This window comes from Garra rufa, chromosome 6, assembly GCF_049309525.1.
Source record: "Garra rufa chromosome 6, GarRuf1.0, whole genome shotgun sequence".
Classification (NCBI taxonomy): Eukaryota; Metazoa; Chordata; class Actinopteri; order Cypriniformes; family Cyprinidae; genus Garra; species Garra rufa.
Genome location: NC_133366.1, coordinates 47,371,294 through 47,387,783, shown reverse-complemented (window position 1 = coordinate 47,387,783; position 16,490 = coordinate 47,371,294). Strand labels below are relative to the sequence as shown.

At 37.3% G+C, this 16,490-nt stretch overlaps 1 protein-coding gene across 1 annotated transcript in view; it reads right to left on the bottom strand.

Annotated features, from left to right (window-relative positions):
• Positions 1-289: 289 nt before the first annotated feature.
• Positions 290-16,490, bottom strand: part of radil (Ras association and DIL domains) — a 31,344-nt gene continuing 15,143 nt past the window's right edge. The window contains exons 6-16 of the mRNA XM_073843230.1: positions 16,401-16,438; positions 16,106-16,263; positions 15,823-15,938; positions 13,142-13,406; positions 9,015-9,187; positions 7,590-7,740; positions 7,321-7,511; positions 4,842-5,259; positions 3,814-3,953; positions 1,431-1,570; positions 290-1,293 (exon numbers count right to left, since the gene is read on the bottom strand). Of these exons, the coding sequence (XP_073699331.1) occupies positions 1,194-1,293; positions 1,431-1,570; positions 3,814-3,953; positions 4,842-5,259; positions 7,321-7,511; positions 7,590-7,740; positions 9,015-9,187; positions 13,142-13,406; positions 15,823-15,938; positions 16,106-16,263; positions 16,401-16,438 (1,890 nt within the window). The 3' untranslated portion in view covers positions 290-1,193. The remainder of the gene's footprint in view (positions 1,294-1,430; positions 1,571-3,813; positions 3,954-4,841; positions 5,260-7,320; positions 7,512-7,589; positions 7,741-9,014; positions 9,188-13,141; positions 13,407-15,822; positions 15,939-16,105; positions 16,264-16,400; positions 16,439-16,490) is intronic.

Sequence of the window (16,490 nt, the reverse complement as noted above, 5' to 3'; positions counted from 1 at the left end):
ATACTGCTCTCTGCTGGACTTTGTAGTTCACGTTTCTCTTTTCTGTATGCAATTTTAATCCCACAGAAGGTTTGAGGACGCCTGACTTTATAGTTGGATTACAGTTTGGATATTAAACCAAACTAAACAGCTGTGTTATAGAACACAGACTAGTCTTTCGCCGTCATCAATTAGCACAACTGATTCATTTGCTGATTTGTCCAATACATCTACAGTCTTTTAGCGCCCTCTCCTGGACAATGTTAAAGTCTGTGTTTAAAAAAAAAAACAAGACTAAAATACTCAAGTGTAGTTTGACTTCTCAACGTTCGATTTAATAGCAAGGTATTACCATATAAATCTTCCAAATACAAGTTCAACTGAGAAAAAATGCATTTATGAAATATTGCAATACAGATTTAGTACAAACATGAAATAATGGAGAAAAAAATAAACACCTTTGTATTCAAAAACTTGTGCAGTTATGTCCTCAAATATAAACAAAACAGCTTATATTATGAATTCTATGTTGTATATTAACACTTTATAAGTTTGAAAACGATATATGCTTGTGTATATGCAGTTTGTGAGTTAGTGAACTTAAAGTCGTTGCTGTTGTAAATACTGCAAACATAGGAAACTGCAAATTTTGATACAAGTTGCACCATGAAATGAGGCTCTTGAAGTGCATTTGTTCAGCTCAGCATATATAATATTCAACAAGGAGGCCATCAAGTACTTCAGCCAACGTTTTGTTTACCATCAATTTGAAAGAGAGAAGCTTTTATCATTAAAAAGGTGATATTTCATCTCTTCTGATCTTTTCATCAACCATTAAGTAAGACTGATTGTGTTTTTTTTTAAATAAAGTAAATTAACCATCTTAACTCACTTTCGCCCCGTTTCATGTCTGCTATCATATGAATATTAGTTTGTTTTTACATTATCAGCCAGATTATATGCACAAATACCTTCCCCTTCAATATATTCCTTGACATTCAAGAAGCAAAACCAGATTGGCTAAGAGGTAACGTAAGACAGAGATGTCAAACTGTCGTTCGGAATAAAAGAGTGCAGTATTGTACAGGGCTGAGATAGAGGGCTGTAGTCGCTGAGAGGTCCTATAGTGTGCTTGTTCTCCAGTCTCGCAAAGGAGGAATCGCTGTCCTCCTCATATTTCGTCTAGGTAGAGGGTCACACTTGCAGCCTCTTTCTCAGCAGGAAGAGGCACTGATCTTCTCTGATACTTCGAGATCTGATTTGGCGACAAGAAACCGGAGCCGTCCTCCCCCGAGACGAATCAAATCCACGGCACTGTGAGAGACAGACAAAGCGGGACTCAAATGTCAGGGTTAAAAGAACACATTTATATTGCAAAGGATGGAAAATGCTATGTTACACTGTGATTGCAAGCATTAACTGCTAGCTGGTGAGGTATATAGAGCACTGACCTCTGGTAGTCTGCTCCAATGAGACTGGTCCCATTCACTGCCAGGATTCTGTCACCAATGCAAAGTCGCCCATCTGCAGCAGCTGGTCCATCTGGAATCAGTGTTCTGATGTAGATTCCAGGAGAATTCAGAGGGGTGTGCTTTATATAGAGAGAATGAGACAACAGAGATCTGTTTGTTGCCTTTTCTTAAAACAGAAAATATGGAATCAAAGTGAAAGCATCGATTCCATCACAGTTCATAATATCTATCAGTATTTTGTGTTAGTTTTGGTCTTTTCACCACTTTTAGCTTGAATGCAAACCATAATCAGACATCTGTCAAGAAAATAGAAATTGATCATCAAAATATAAAAGCAATAATAAGAGGGTTTAAAATACAAGCTCTGTTCCAAAAGCCAAGCTGCCTTGCTGTCTATAACTATAATAATTTCTTTTAACTTGTCAGTTATATTGGATGATTTTTAATTAGCTTTTTGTACAACATTCTGGGATTACCATGAAGAATTATATTTGGGCTAAACCCATATAAAAAGCAGAAGCGTTTTGCCAGACACATTTTTGAAAACCTTTAAAGTAATGACTGTCCTAATGATAATCAGGCTCATTGAAAAATCGTGCATATGGCGACACTGCTGCAGAATGAGTTGCATGTTTCCCGACACTTTCAAAGTGAAATGTCCAGTAATTGGTGCTAAAGGACATTCAGTTTTATCAGAAACAAAATGTGATTCTAGCAACATTTTATCACAGTTGTTGTTGTAAATACTGCAGCAGTTCGAAAATGAAAGGTTCAGGGATTTGTGTACAATGCCCAGGCACTAAAGGATATTCAGTTTAAAATAAAATCAGAAAAAGTTAATGTTTCCGTTTAAAAACAATCTACCATCTACACTAAACATATAGTGTTATCAAAAAGCAAAAATAAGTAAAAACACATTTGCTGAAGCAAGCATGACATTTTAGCCTGCTACTACAAGCCTTTGAGCTCTTTTATTGTGATTTTATTGTGTACCCAAATTTACTGCATTGCAAGTGCATTACTGTACCGGGTAAGCTCCTGAGCAAGTTTACTGTGTGCGAAAAAGCCATATTTATGGAGCTGGTTATGTGATGCAAACGTCAAAATTATAGTTTTAATTAGTTTACAAATCATGCAGAATGATAAATGTGTTTTTAAAGTCATTACACAGTGTTGAAAAAGGAACCGTGCACAAACAAGGCAATACAGTCGAAAATCTGCCACTGTAATCTTAATTTGTGTGAAAATCAATAGAATTTGTTGGGTTTTGTTTTATTACCATTTGTGTTCATTTCAGCTGAAAACGCAGAAAATTGTATCAAAGCACACTACCAGCCATAAGTTTTTGAACAGTTAGATTTTTTATGTCTTTTTAAAGAAGTCTCTTCTGTTCATTAAGCCTGCATTTATTTGATGTACAGCAAAAATAGTAAACATGTTGAAATATTTTTACAGTTTAAAAATACTGTTTTCCATTTGAATATATTTTAAAAATGTAATTTATTCCTTTGATTTCAAAGCTGAAATTTTGGCATCATTACTCCAGTCACATGATCATTCTAATATTCTGATTTGCTGCTCAAAAAAACATGTATTATTATGGTATATTATTTCATGTTATGTTAAATATGTCATCTTATAATATATTGAAAACAGCTGAGTAGAATTTTTTCAGGTTCCTTTAAAGAAATAGAAAGTTCTGAAGAACAGCATTTATCTAAAAATAGAAATTATAAATACCATAACATTATAAATGTCTTTATCGTCACTCTCGATCAACTTAAAGCATCCTTGCTAAATAAAAGTATTATTTGAATAATAAATAATAAATAAAAATTCCAAGCTTTTGAATGGTAGAGTTTATAATGTTACAAAAGCTTTTCATTTCAGATAAATGCTGATCTGTGGATCTTTCTATTCATCAAAGAATCCAGAAAAAATTGTACCGTTTTAAATATTGATAATAATAATAATATTAATAAATGTTAATTGAACAGCAAATCAGCATATTAGAATGATTTCTACTGATGCTGAAAATGTATTTTTAAACAGGAATAAATTACATTTTAAAATATATTCAAATAGAAAGCAGCTAGTTTAAATAGTAAAATGTTTCACAATATTACTGCTTTCGCTGTATTTTAGATCAAATAAATGCAGGTTTGGTGAACAGAAGAATTTTTTTTAAAAACAATAAAAAACTTTTGACTGCTATTGTATGTTTTTGGATATTTATAAAAATATATTTAGGGGCCATTTTTTCCATGCTGTCTAGGTTATGGAACAAATCTATAGTATTATGGTTATAGGAACATTGACCACCAGTGTTAAATGTCAACAAAGCAGTGCTGCAGAGACTCACAAGTCCATCGATAAGTCCCATTCCCAGGCCGTAAGGTCCTTTATCCAGGTCCACTACAAAGACGGAACAGATATCATCAGAGTTTGGGGCCAGATGAGAGACAGGGACAGGGAAAGGAAAACCACAACCACTCAAAGGGCCTGGAGTGGGGCAGGGATAAACAAACAAACACACACAGGACTCAGTGCTTATTAGACGCACACACAGACTCTACACACAGTCGGGCCAATAAACAAAATCAATATGTTCTCGATGGGCAAATGCATCTGCTGTGCATGCAAACAAAGTTATTAAATGATGCAGAGAGTAAACACACAGGAATCTGACAGAACAATACACACCGCAATCTGTGCATATGTTTATAAGAAATAAACACATGCATTCACACAAATTCATTCAAGTGAAATAAAGGAGATGTACACAAATCAGACATGATTGCATGTCTTTCATTGAATAATCAAAATGTGCAGACACTAACACTGACTCATTCCTACGACACAGTACATTTTCAGATCTGCATTATGGCCCAGATCTGTTTAATATCGTATTCATTTTGTTATATCGCAAAATACCACAATTGAGTTTTTTTTTTTGTCCTCTTTTTATAATGTGGTAATCTTTCATAAAATGCCTTTAAGAAAAGCCAGCTCCTTAATGAAACCATGCTCAAGGAAGTAACAGTTTTGGGTGAGAAAACAACAGCACTTCACTATTAAATCCAGCATAAATAGCTAATAAAACATCACTTTTTGTTTCACAAGACCTTAACTGATAGACTAGAGTGGTGTGGATTACTTGTGGATTATTGTGATGTTTTTATCAGCTGTTTGGACATTCTGACGGGACTCATTCACTGCAGAGGATTCATTGGCGAGCAAGTGAAGTGATGCTAAATTTCTCCAAATCTGTTCTGATGAGCATCTACATCTTGGACTACACATGTATTGTATAACAGGAATGACCCAAAGGACGAAATCTAGCAGAAAGAACACACACATCCACGACCCAATAGGGCGTTTTAGACTTGCCTTCAATGCCATTGCTGATGAAGCCATTGATTTTCTTGTGCTCTGGAGTTGAACGCATGCAACCATTGGACTTTGTGTGAGAGTGTGTATGTGTGTGCTCTTGTGAAGCATGCTCAGGGTAGTGGGCTGGATTGGACTGTGTGTTGGAGTGTATATACGTGTGTTCCGGATAGAGGGGCGTATTAGGTGGAGTCAGTATACAGGAAGAGTCTGTCGCTTGGGTTTGGTTGGCGTAACGGACGCTGGTCCCGTTTCTGTAGTGAATGCTATGTGGCGGCTTGTCCCGGGGTCGTTCCTCGGCTCCAGCTCCCTCTCCTCTCCCTCCGAGACCCGCAGCAGAGCCCCGCACCTCCCCTTCTCCCTCCCCACGCATAGGAGGTGCCGGATGTGGACTGGAGTGAGGCTGAGGAGGCTCACGCTGGAAACCCAATTGCCATGTTATCATCATAATATCAGTTATTCCTTTAAATTATTTACATGCTGGTTCCATGTTGGCATATTTATGAATAGAATGCTATGATGAGATGAAAAAAGATGTTATTTTAGAATATAGAAAAGGCTTGATATTTGTATTATTTTCTAGAATATTTTGAAGACACAGTCGCTAAACAGTTTCAGCCAAAATGAATATGGGGACTAGCATATACACCTATATACCTCACAGAATCTGTAAAATGTAAATTATTTTACCAAAATACAAAATGCATGTTCAAAAATGGCATTCAAAAGTTTACATACACTTGATTTTTAATATTGTGTTGTTACCTGAATGATCCACAGCTGGTTTTTTAGTGATAGTTGTTGTCCATTGTTTGTCCTGAACAGTAAAACTGCCTGCTGTTCTTCAGAAAAATCCTTCAGGCCCCACAAATTCTTTGTTTTTTTGTTTTTAGCATTTTTGTCTATTTGGACCCTTTCCAACAATGACTGTATGATTTTGAGGTCCATCTTTCCTTTTGAGGACAACTGAGGGACTCATATGCAACTATTAAAGAGGGTTCAGATGCTCACTGATGCTCCAGAATGTATTAAGAGCCAGGGGTGTAAACTTTTGAACAGAATGAAGATGTGTACATTTTTCTTTTTTTGCCTAAATATTTTCTTTTTTTCATTCACTTAGTACTGCCCTTCAGAATTTACAGAAGATTACTTACATGATTTCCAGAAGACAAAATAAGTTAAATTTACCCTGATTTACCCAGAAAGTTTTCACCCCTAGCTTTTAACGCAGTGGGTTTCCTTCTGAAACAACAGTAAGCATTTACACCTTCTGTATTAGTTGCATATTAGTTGCCATCAGTTGTCAGTCATTGTTGGAAAGAATTTGTGGGACCTGAAGGATTTTTCTGAAGAACAGTCAGCAGTTTAACTGTTTAGGACAAACAAGGAACTCATGAAAAACTATCACAAAAAAAAACAGCTGTGGTTCATTTAGGTAACAACACAATATTAATATTAATATACATTAATCAAGTGTATATAAACTCTATACAAGGTAATTTTTATAAATTCAACTATTATTTTCTCTTGTGGACTATATGTAGACGTCTTTTATGTGAAATATCTTATTGAGGTCAGTACTAAATAAAAAATAACATGCATTTTGTATAATCCCCCTTATTTTGTTCAAATAAATTACATTTTGCAGATTCTTCAAAGTGTGTGTAAACTTTTGACCTCAACTGTGAATTAATAGGATTAACTGCCCTCTGCTGGAAATCCACAATACATTGGAGAAATTTTATTATTTTTATATTTTTTATGATCTCCCAGTGTTATAAAAAGGTGTTTTGTTAAAGGGTGTTGAATAGGGATATGAATTTTGTTGATTTCAATTGCTTGAGTAGTTTGAAAGATAAATCAACACTCAGCACTCTGGTGGGGAAAGAACCTGAACAGAATTGTGCCATATGGCAATTAAACTGATGACAGAAATAAATAAACAATGAAATAAGGCTCGGATAATCTATAAACAATGTCGCAACACTGGAAAATTTGTAGCTGTTCTTTGTAGGCTCACACATGGCCATAATTTAGCCGGCAGCTCCTAATTAAACAGCTAATCTTGTAATCAGATTAGGAACGACTCTCATGTCTAGAATTTAAATCTTAGTGTTTTAAGCTACAGTCCTTAAGCTAGTTCACATTTTTAGAAATGACTAGCTGATAAATATATATCATAAACATAATGATGCTGATGAATATAACAAGTAATGTTTTTGAGCAACTTAGAATGATTTCTCAAGGATCATGTGACACTAAAGACTGGAGTAATGATGCTGAAAAAGTTTGCATTGCATGAATAAAATAAAACAGTTATTTTAAATTGTAATACTATTTCACAATATTACTGTTTTGCTGTATTTTTGATCAAATAAATGCAGATTTGGTGAGCAGAAAATACTTTTTTCAGATTTTTTAAGATGTTTAACACACTTTTGACCAGTAGTGTTTTATTAGTATTGTTTTAAAAAATTACCTGAACATCTTGACGGTCTGCACAGCCATTAGAAGGATTGGTCTTGGTGCGAAGACCCCAAAGGAAATGACGAACATAAAGTAGTTGACGGTATATACTGTCCTCCACGCTGTCGCTCTCCAGGTCCACCTTAAATCCAGCACTCGGCAGCACAATAGGAGGGTGGTTCTCAAAACTCTCTAGTAGATCAACTTTTAAAAAAACACACATGCATAATGTACACTAGACTGCACTAAGTCTCTGGAAATGAAATGTGGAAATGTGTCTACCTGTTCTGTAAATATATGCCTCATCTTCACTGCTGGGTTGCCAGATTGGTAGAGGACCAAGCTCAGCCATGAGTTGGTATTGTGTGAGGATTCTATGTAGCTGGACAGGCTTCAGAGACGGATGCTCTGCACACAAAGCTTTCCAACTCATCTACAAACAAACACACATACACACGTTGGGTTTCCATATTTTATGGGGACACACACAGAATGGTTTTTATGCCGTATAAACTGTATTTTCTGTCCCCCTCCTCTAAATGTACCCCTAAACCTACTGCTAACACAAAGCTTTCTCCTATTTTAGATTTTCGAAAAAGATCATTCTGCATAATTCATAAGCTTGTTTCCTAATGGGGACCAAAAATATGTCCCCACAAGGACACATACACAAATACTAACAAAATAAAACTCAAGGTTACAAATGTTTTTTTTTTTTGTTTCCCAAATAACCTTTTAGCTCTATTAGTTTTTCTCAGTGCAAAGAATGTTTTTCAACTATAAACAAAGAAAATCATAGTTTAAAGTTAAACTACAGTTAAGATACACTACCGGTCAAAAGTTTGGGGTCAGTAAGAGTTGTAATGTTTTTAAAGAAAGTCTCTTATGCTCATCAGTGCTGAATTTATTTAATCAAAAATATAGAAAAAAACTGTAATATTGCGAAATGTTAATACAATATAAAATAATGGTTTCTATTGTAATATACTTTAAAATTGAATTTATTCTTGTGATCCAAAGCTGAATTTTCATCAGCCATTACTTCAGTCTTAAGTGTCACATGATCCTTCAGAAATCATTCTAATATACTGATTTATTATTAGAATGATCTATATTGGATCTATATTGGATTATATATTGCAACAGTTGCCCTGCAAAGTATTTATTTAGAAATTGTGATATTTTTTTCAGGATTCTTTGATGAATAAAAAGCTCAAAAGAACAGCACTTATTCAAAATATAAATATTTTCTACCAATGTAAGTATTTGCTATCACTTTTTATCAATTTAACACACCCTTGGTGAATAAAAGTATTAATTTCTTAAAAAAAAAAAGAAGAAAAATTTACTGACCCCAAACTTTTGACCGGTAGTGTATATATTAAAAATTGTTGGCTACACTGCAAAGTACTATAACCAGTAGTTATCAATATATTTTTGATATTTTTTTGTATTATTATTAGATCTTTTACTTTATTTATAACCAAAAGCTTACATTGTTGGAGCAATATTGAAATGATTTCTTTTTGAACACATACATTTAACTATAAGACTATAATCAAAATGTGATATTCAAAATATGACAAAAACACAATTTAAAAATAATTAAATGACACAACTTAATAAATAATTACAAACGTAATAAATATTATCCAAACAATAAAATAAAATAAAATAAAATAAAATATTTAATATGAACTATGTTACCTGTGAAAGCTGTTGTGGGGGAGTAGCCAGGATGCTAACAGCACTACAGAACTTGGCAAAGAATTTCTGGGCGAGATGACTGTGCCCTGCTCCCTTAGCCCAGTCCAGCAGCATCTTCACACTAGCCTGGATCTGCAGGACCCGAGAACGCTGAAACCAGCCACGTGCGGGGCCTATAAACACACAATCACACGTACTATTCTTATGCAAAGGATGCATATAAGAACACTTTTCAGAATGAAGACATACTGTAATACTGGTAATAAAATGAAATGGTTTCAGTAAACTGTAGTCACAGTTTTTTACAGTGTTATATGACACATTGTGTGAGTGCAAGTGGTTGTCTGTGTGTAAGACCAGCTTTGATCCTCTGTCTGTTATGACATAAAGAGGATTATGGGTGTCTGGAGAAATAATCTTCACCTGACCATGAGTAATGCACATATGTGCACACAAAAATGACATGTGTTTCACACTACCCTTTAAAAATGGAAACTTGTTCTGGTTTTGCAGCAAGCAAACTAGGTAATACTGACTAAAATATTTTAAAAAGCTACCATGGTCATATAATATATTCAATTTAAACATGTTACTGTTTAAAAGTTAGGATGCATTAAATTGATCAAAACATTTATAAAATTACATTAATTTCAATGTTAAATAAATGCTGTTCTTTTGAATTTTCTGAATGAATGAATGAAGAATAGCAGAATAGAATAGTATGCACCACAACTGTTTGATAATAATAATTAAAACGAATAAATTGAAACTGTTTCTTCAGCATCAAATCAGAATATTAGAATTATTTATAAAATTGTAATAATAATATTTCATAATAATACAGTTTTATTGTGTTTTAGATAAACAAATAGATAAATAAATGTCTTAATGTGCATAACTCTTCCAAATAATTGTAATATCTCAACAAAAGAAAATATTAAAATAATTTTGTATAATTTTAGTATACTTACATTTTTCACTAATAAGAATGATTTTATGATATTAATACGTTTTTAAAAAAAATCTTCCCTAATACATAAATAAATTTGTCACGCGGGTGTGCAGGACGAGACGAGACGAAATTAACAATCAACAAAATATTTAATAGAATTCTCCAAGATGAACAAGGCAGGAACAGGCAGGAACACAGAGGGCTTTCACACACATCCAGGAAACGTTAAAGACCGACAAAAGACTAAACTCAAAGACAGACTTATAAAGGCAAACTAATCAAGAAAACACAGGTGATACAGATGACACTAACGAAGACTAATCATAGGGCTAAACCAAATCACAACAGAATGGCAGGGGAAGACAATGGGTGAAACCAATGACAGACAGGGTTGTGACATCACGCCCCCCTCCGGAAAGGCGCGTCCTCGCGCCGTGGAAGAAACGAGAGGGGCGGAAAAACAGAGTACATAAGGGGGGAGGCTTGGGCGGAGGACGGTACCCCTGGAGGGGGACAACAAACAAAGTCATTAGAGTCCAGGGGGGCGACGAAGGTGGGAGGAGCCAGGGAGGAAACAGGAGGGACCTGAAGCAGGAGGAACTGACCCAGACCACAGCCATGATGACGGCCCACGGTGGAGCCGACGGAGGGAGGAGCCATGGTGGAGGAAGGCGTGCCGACTCCATGGGGCCGACCGACAGAGGCGGAGCAGATGGCGGAGGAGCCCGAGGCGGAGACGGAGAGCCGATGATCCGGGGTGACGCCGAGGATCCGGAGGGCCAAGGTGGAGCAGGCTCTGGCGCCCGAGGCGGAGGCGGAGTCCCGGAGATCCGCGGCGGAGCCGGAGCGACAGAGGATGGAGGCTGTGCCCGCAGGAAGGAGGAGTCCCAAGGAGCCGGTGGGACGGCGCGACGAGGCACAGCCGGAGGAGCAGAGTCCTGAGGAGCCGATGGGGTGACGACTGACCAGGGCGGAGCCGGAAAGACGATGGAGCCCGGTGGAGCTGGTGGATCGACGGGCGACGGTGGAGAGGAGGGCGTCGAGAGCCGTGGTGGAACCGCGGGGTCGAAGGGCCGAGGCGGAGTCCAGGACTCGGAGGCTGGAGGCGGAGCTGAGGAATCCTCCAGCCGAGACGCCGATGGAAGCTGGCAGTCCCGCGGCGAGCCCACTGCACAGGTGGATGACTGAGGGTGAGCAGGGGGACTGACAGGTGATAGCGGAGATTCAGGAAGGCTGGGCGAAATCAGCGATGACTCTGGACGACTGGACGGAACCAGCGGAGATTCAGGCATAGGCAGAAGAGGGCGGGTGGGTGGGAAGTTCAGGCAGGCCAGTGGTTCTGTGGAAAAGTCTATTAAGTCCCCAGAGTGTTGCTCATTCTCACCCCCAGTGGTGGTGCAGTGGGCAGGGCTCTCTGTAGCCCTCTCTTGCTCCACGTCATACTCCACCGTCGCGGATGTAGCAGTCGGCTCTCGCACCTGGTCCGATGGGTCCGGCTCTGGCTCTGTCGCTCTCGGCTCGGGCTCTCCATCGTCGGTGGGCTCGGGCTGCAACTCCGCTTGTCGGGGTGATGTTGGGCTGGGTTCTGGGTCTGGAGTGGGGCTGGTGTCATCCTTCGCGGTCAACGAAGCTCTGCTGGACACCAGCACCCACTCGATGTAGTCGGCGAGGCTCTCTCGAGGACCCTCCCCGGACAGCTGCCTCTGGATGTTATCATTAAGTCCCACGCGGTAGAACGTGCATAGGCAACTGTCCGGGTAGTGCGTAAACGGGGCGAGGAATATAAAGTCTCTGGTGTGGTCCTCGAGAGAGCGGTTCCCCTGCTTCAGGAGGAGGATGAGGACGGCGGGATCATTCATGACGGGGGAAAAAAAAAAAAAAATAAACTAAACACTGATACAAAAAAAACGGAAAATAAACGCAGGGGAAGACGCCGTGAATTTTTTTTTTGGGTCGGTCTTTCTGTCACGCGGGTGTGCAGGACGAGACGAGACGAAATTAACAATCAACAAAATATTTAATAGAATTCTCCAAGATGAACAAGGCAGGAACAGGCAGGAACACAGAGGGCTTTCACACACATCCAGGAAACGTTAAAGACCGACAAAAGGCTAAACTCAAAGACAGACTTATAAAGGCAAACTAATCAAGAAAACACAGGTGATACAGATGACACTAACGAAGACTAATCATAGGGCTAAACCAAATCACAACAGAATGGCAGGGGAAGACAATGGGTGAAACCAATGACAGACAGGGTTGTGACAAAATTACTGAAAGCTAAGCAAGATTTTCAGTGAATAATGACTTCCCTATTCAAAAATAATGTATTTGTATTTGTAAAATGTTTTTGAAATACATTTATTTTGTGCTAAGTATACTGAAAATACATTTACACATTTATGTGCTTAAAATATATAATATAAAAATACCCTGCAACTGTACTTTTGGTATACTAAACTGGTATACTTCAAGTCTGCTAAATTGGAACTACTAAATTTGTACTTAATGCACTTTAATTGTGCGGAAGTAGTGCTGAAGTCCAACTAAAGATTTACTAAAGTATATCTGATTGTGCTAAAGTGGAACTATTGCATGTATACTTCAGGTACACTTTAAATATCTTGCATTTAAAGATCAATATTACTTAAAGATCATACAATCATTTTAAAACACATTTTAGGCGTATTATTAAGAAATATGCATTGTGCACGAATAGTACTCCAAATAAACTTTAATTACAATTTTTATATTAGTAAGTCCCGAGTGGTATGTCAGTAAAAATGTTAATAGATTTGAACTATACTAAATATATTACTTATATATGCTGCTAGGTTTGCTATCTTATATCTTGCAATATATAGTGCACAATTTGTTTGTTCTGCTATTGTTGTATTAGAAGAGCAGCCTGGACATTCTACTGAATATTTCTTGTCATGTGTACCATGAAAAAAGGCAATCTGGAACAAAATTAAGTAAATATTTATCCCCACAAACTGATGGAGAAAATGCACTGGCTCAGAGGTTATAATATATTCAACACTAGATGGCAGAATAAATACTTTGCTGCCATACCAGCATGCTTAATAAAAATATATGACAGTAATATTTAAGTATGTCTCCTGTGTGTGTGTGTGCTAAACACAACAATTAAAGAGCTTGAGCTTGAACAAACCTTTATCTATGAGTTGATTGAAGAGTGAGACGTTGGTGAAGAAGAAGAGGTAGGCGAACATTTGACTCTGAATCTCTGAATGAACCTGGTACTGCTGCAGCAAGTCTGATGTAGTCTGAAACACACTCACCACCCTGCGAACTGCCTCTGGCATCACACACACAGCACACACACACACTCCAACAGCCCGCCGGCACTGCTCTGATGAAGACTCCGTCCCAAATGGGTTACAGTCCAACAGGCCTGGCAACACAACGTATAAGGTCTGAAATGTGAAGAACAGGCATTTGTTAAAACATAAATAACCAGGCACCTGCAGATACACATAATATAGCGCTGTTAATTAAAAAAAACAAAACTATTATGCACCTTTTTACAATAGCAATATAAGTCTCAAATGTCCCCAGAATGTGCCTGTGAGGTTTCAGCTCAAAATACCCCACAGATCATTTATTGTATCATTTTGAAAATGCCAATTTTGAGTGAAAACAGAAACATGCATTTCATGCATGTCTTTTTAAATGCAAATGAGCTGGTGCTCCTCTTTTCTCTTTGTCTATCGCACTGAAATAATGTATTTTAAACTATACTAGTTTAAACTTCTGATATAGGATTTTCTAAAAGCACAGACATCCGAAGCACCCACGCAGAAAGCGGCTGTCACATGGCATGTGAGTACTAAACCAAGTTCTCTTTCATGTCTTATTCCGCTTAAACTGTCAAACACACACATGAGTCACAAAAACAGTTGGTTATGTCTGTGAAGGTAAACGGCTTGGAAATAAATTGCATGATTATATTAGATCTGTGTGGTAGCAGCATAATATACAGTAAATAAATCATTAAATCCACTGCTCTCTTGTCTCCTCTTAGACTGGGACTCTAAATAGTGGTCTGTGCTCGTCTGTGCAGCCAGCAACAGAACATTTTGCCATTGTGTTAGAACTGGTACACCGTTGTTATTTGCGAAAACAAAATGGCAGCACCTTGGGTGGAAATGTGCAGATTAAGGAGTGGTAATATTATAATAAGATCCCCTTACCAAATAAAAAAGTCTGATTTTAATGTCACCTTTAACCCTTTTAATGCATGAATGTTTCACCAATCATTATTACATATTCGGGTCTTTAGCGACCTGGACCTATATTTCCAGCACAGATGAATCTCTAACTTCTGCAATAGCAAAAAACTCTCTTTTGTAAGATCAGTTACAGAAGAATAAAATAAAGCATATTTCGTAACTTTTTTAAACTTTTAAATTTAAGCAGATGATTTTACCATCACCGTCATCCTCAAAACGCTCTTCCACAGTGCATTCAGCATCTGGCTGATATTCGCGATCCCAACCATATTCTCAAAACTATAGTTTTCAATGACTTCAAAGTCAATATTTTGAATGCTGGCAGCTTATTCACCACATCCACAATCAAGTAACAGTGACATTTATATTTTATTGCTCTGCAGTAAAGCCATTCAAACCAGTTCAATTTTTGCTGATGATATTCTTTTGTTTTATGCCTGCGATAGTTATGAGTGAAACATCATGTCATTATTGTCTATTAAACAGTGCCACCTCGAGGAATAAAGATGAATTGCACGAATTGAGTCGTATCAGATATTTACATATTTTTGCGCACGAAAAATATACTTACACTATAACACACCTCGAGTCTCCAGCAACTCTATACACTTTTTACCAAAAAATTTAAAATCTTATATTTTGTTATTTTTTCTTGTTATATTGTTTATAATTGATAGATTGAGTACTACTAAGAAAGTTGATGTCAAACTTGAAAAAATGAAGGAGGGAGAAGGTAGTGAATGACGTCCTGGGTCGCTAAAGACCCGAGGTATGCATTTAAGGGTTAATATATTAATACAGATTAATTAATGTCACTAATGAAGAGTGGAGCCATCAGTCACATGGCAATTATGGCTCAGCTGATTGGCTCAACAACTTTAAGCAAACTAAGATGCCGCAAAACAACACGACATCTGTATGAAAAGAATCAGTGACAAATCTGATTGCAAATGACTTGCCGTAGACTATATATCTGCCTAAAGGCAATGGGTATGAATTTTTAATATTTTTGAAAGAATAATGCTCACCAAAGCTGCATTTATTTAATAAAAATACAGTTAAACTCGGCGATCTCTCAGGCTGAGGATAGGACGATATGAAAATTAGGCATATAGCCCAACACTAATTTAAAATTTAATTTATTCCTGTGATGAAAAGCTAAATTTTCTGCGTCTTTACTCCAGTTTTTAGTGTCACGTGATCTTTCAGAAATCATTCTAATATGCTTATTTGGTGCTCAAGAAACATTTCTGATTATTATTAATGTTGAAAACAGTTGTGCTGCATCAGATCTTTTCGGAAAGTTAAAAAAAACAGGATTTATTTTATAAAAAAAAAAGGTATAGAAACCTTTTGTAAAATTATAAATGACTTTACTGTCACTTTTAATGCATTGTTGCTAAATAATTAAGTTTTTTTTAAATAATAAAATCAATTTAGGAACAAAGAGTAGAATTGGGATGGGAGGTTGGAGGCGAAGAAGACCTAAAAGACATACAAGCAAACCAGCAGCCACACACGTTAAATAATTCATTCCCAGCAGCCCTGGTGACATCTTACAACGGTGGCGCCACACATATAATGTAACATTACCCTTTACCTTAGTGATGTAGTAAACACACTGCTGAAAGGTGTACATGATCACTTCCTCTAGTATGGTCATAGCTTCTTCGTTTGCTGATATTGTCGCTGAGAGGAGGGATTCTTTAGATCCTGCTGCAATAAGGAACAGAACAGAAAAGAATACAATTGGATACTAGATGCAGTATTTTATGTGTTTTTAATACCATCTAATCCTCCTGTCTGTTTAAGCTTGTTTTTAATTTTGTCAGTATTGGCCCCTATAGACCCAGTTGTCACTCCGTGCAGAGTGTGTTTCATACCTTTATCATCCATGAGCTCAATAGTCTGCATATACGCAGGTGATTTCTGCTGGATAAAATACAGTATTTCGATGGCATTGGACATCCAGAAGAAAATGAACTGGAGATCAGGTACAAGGTCTGAGATGCTGAGCAGCGACAGCGAGGCAGGATCTTGGCTGTACAACCACACAAAAACACATTCATTGGTTCGATTCAGAATTGGTGACGGTCTATTCAGCACAGCATGACCTTAGAGTTTCACGCGTTCAAAGTGCTCACATGTGCGTATTATAAGGCGGAACGTGATACTCACTGCTGAGCTTGCTTCTGTGCCAACTCCTTTGTCTTCTCCTGCGAGACACAGACACGACGGCAATTAATGTCATAAAATTTTGAATAGCTT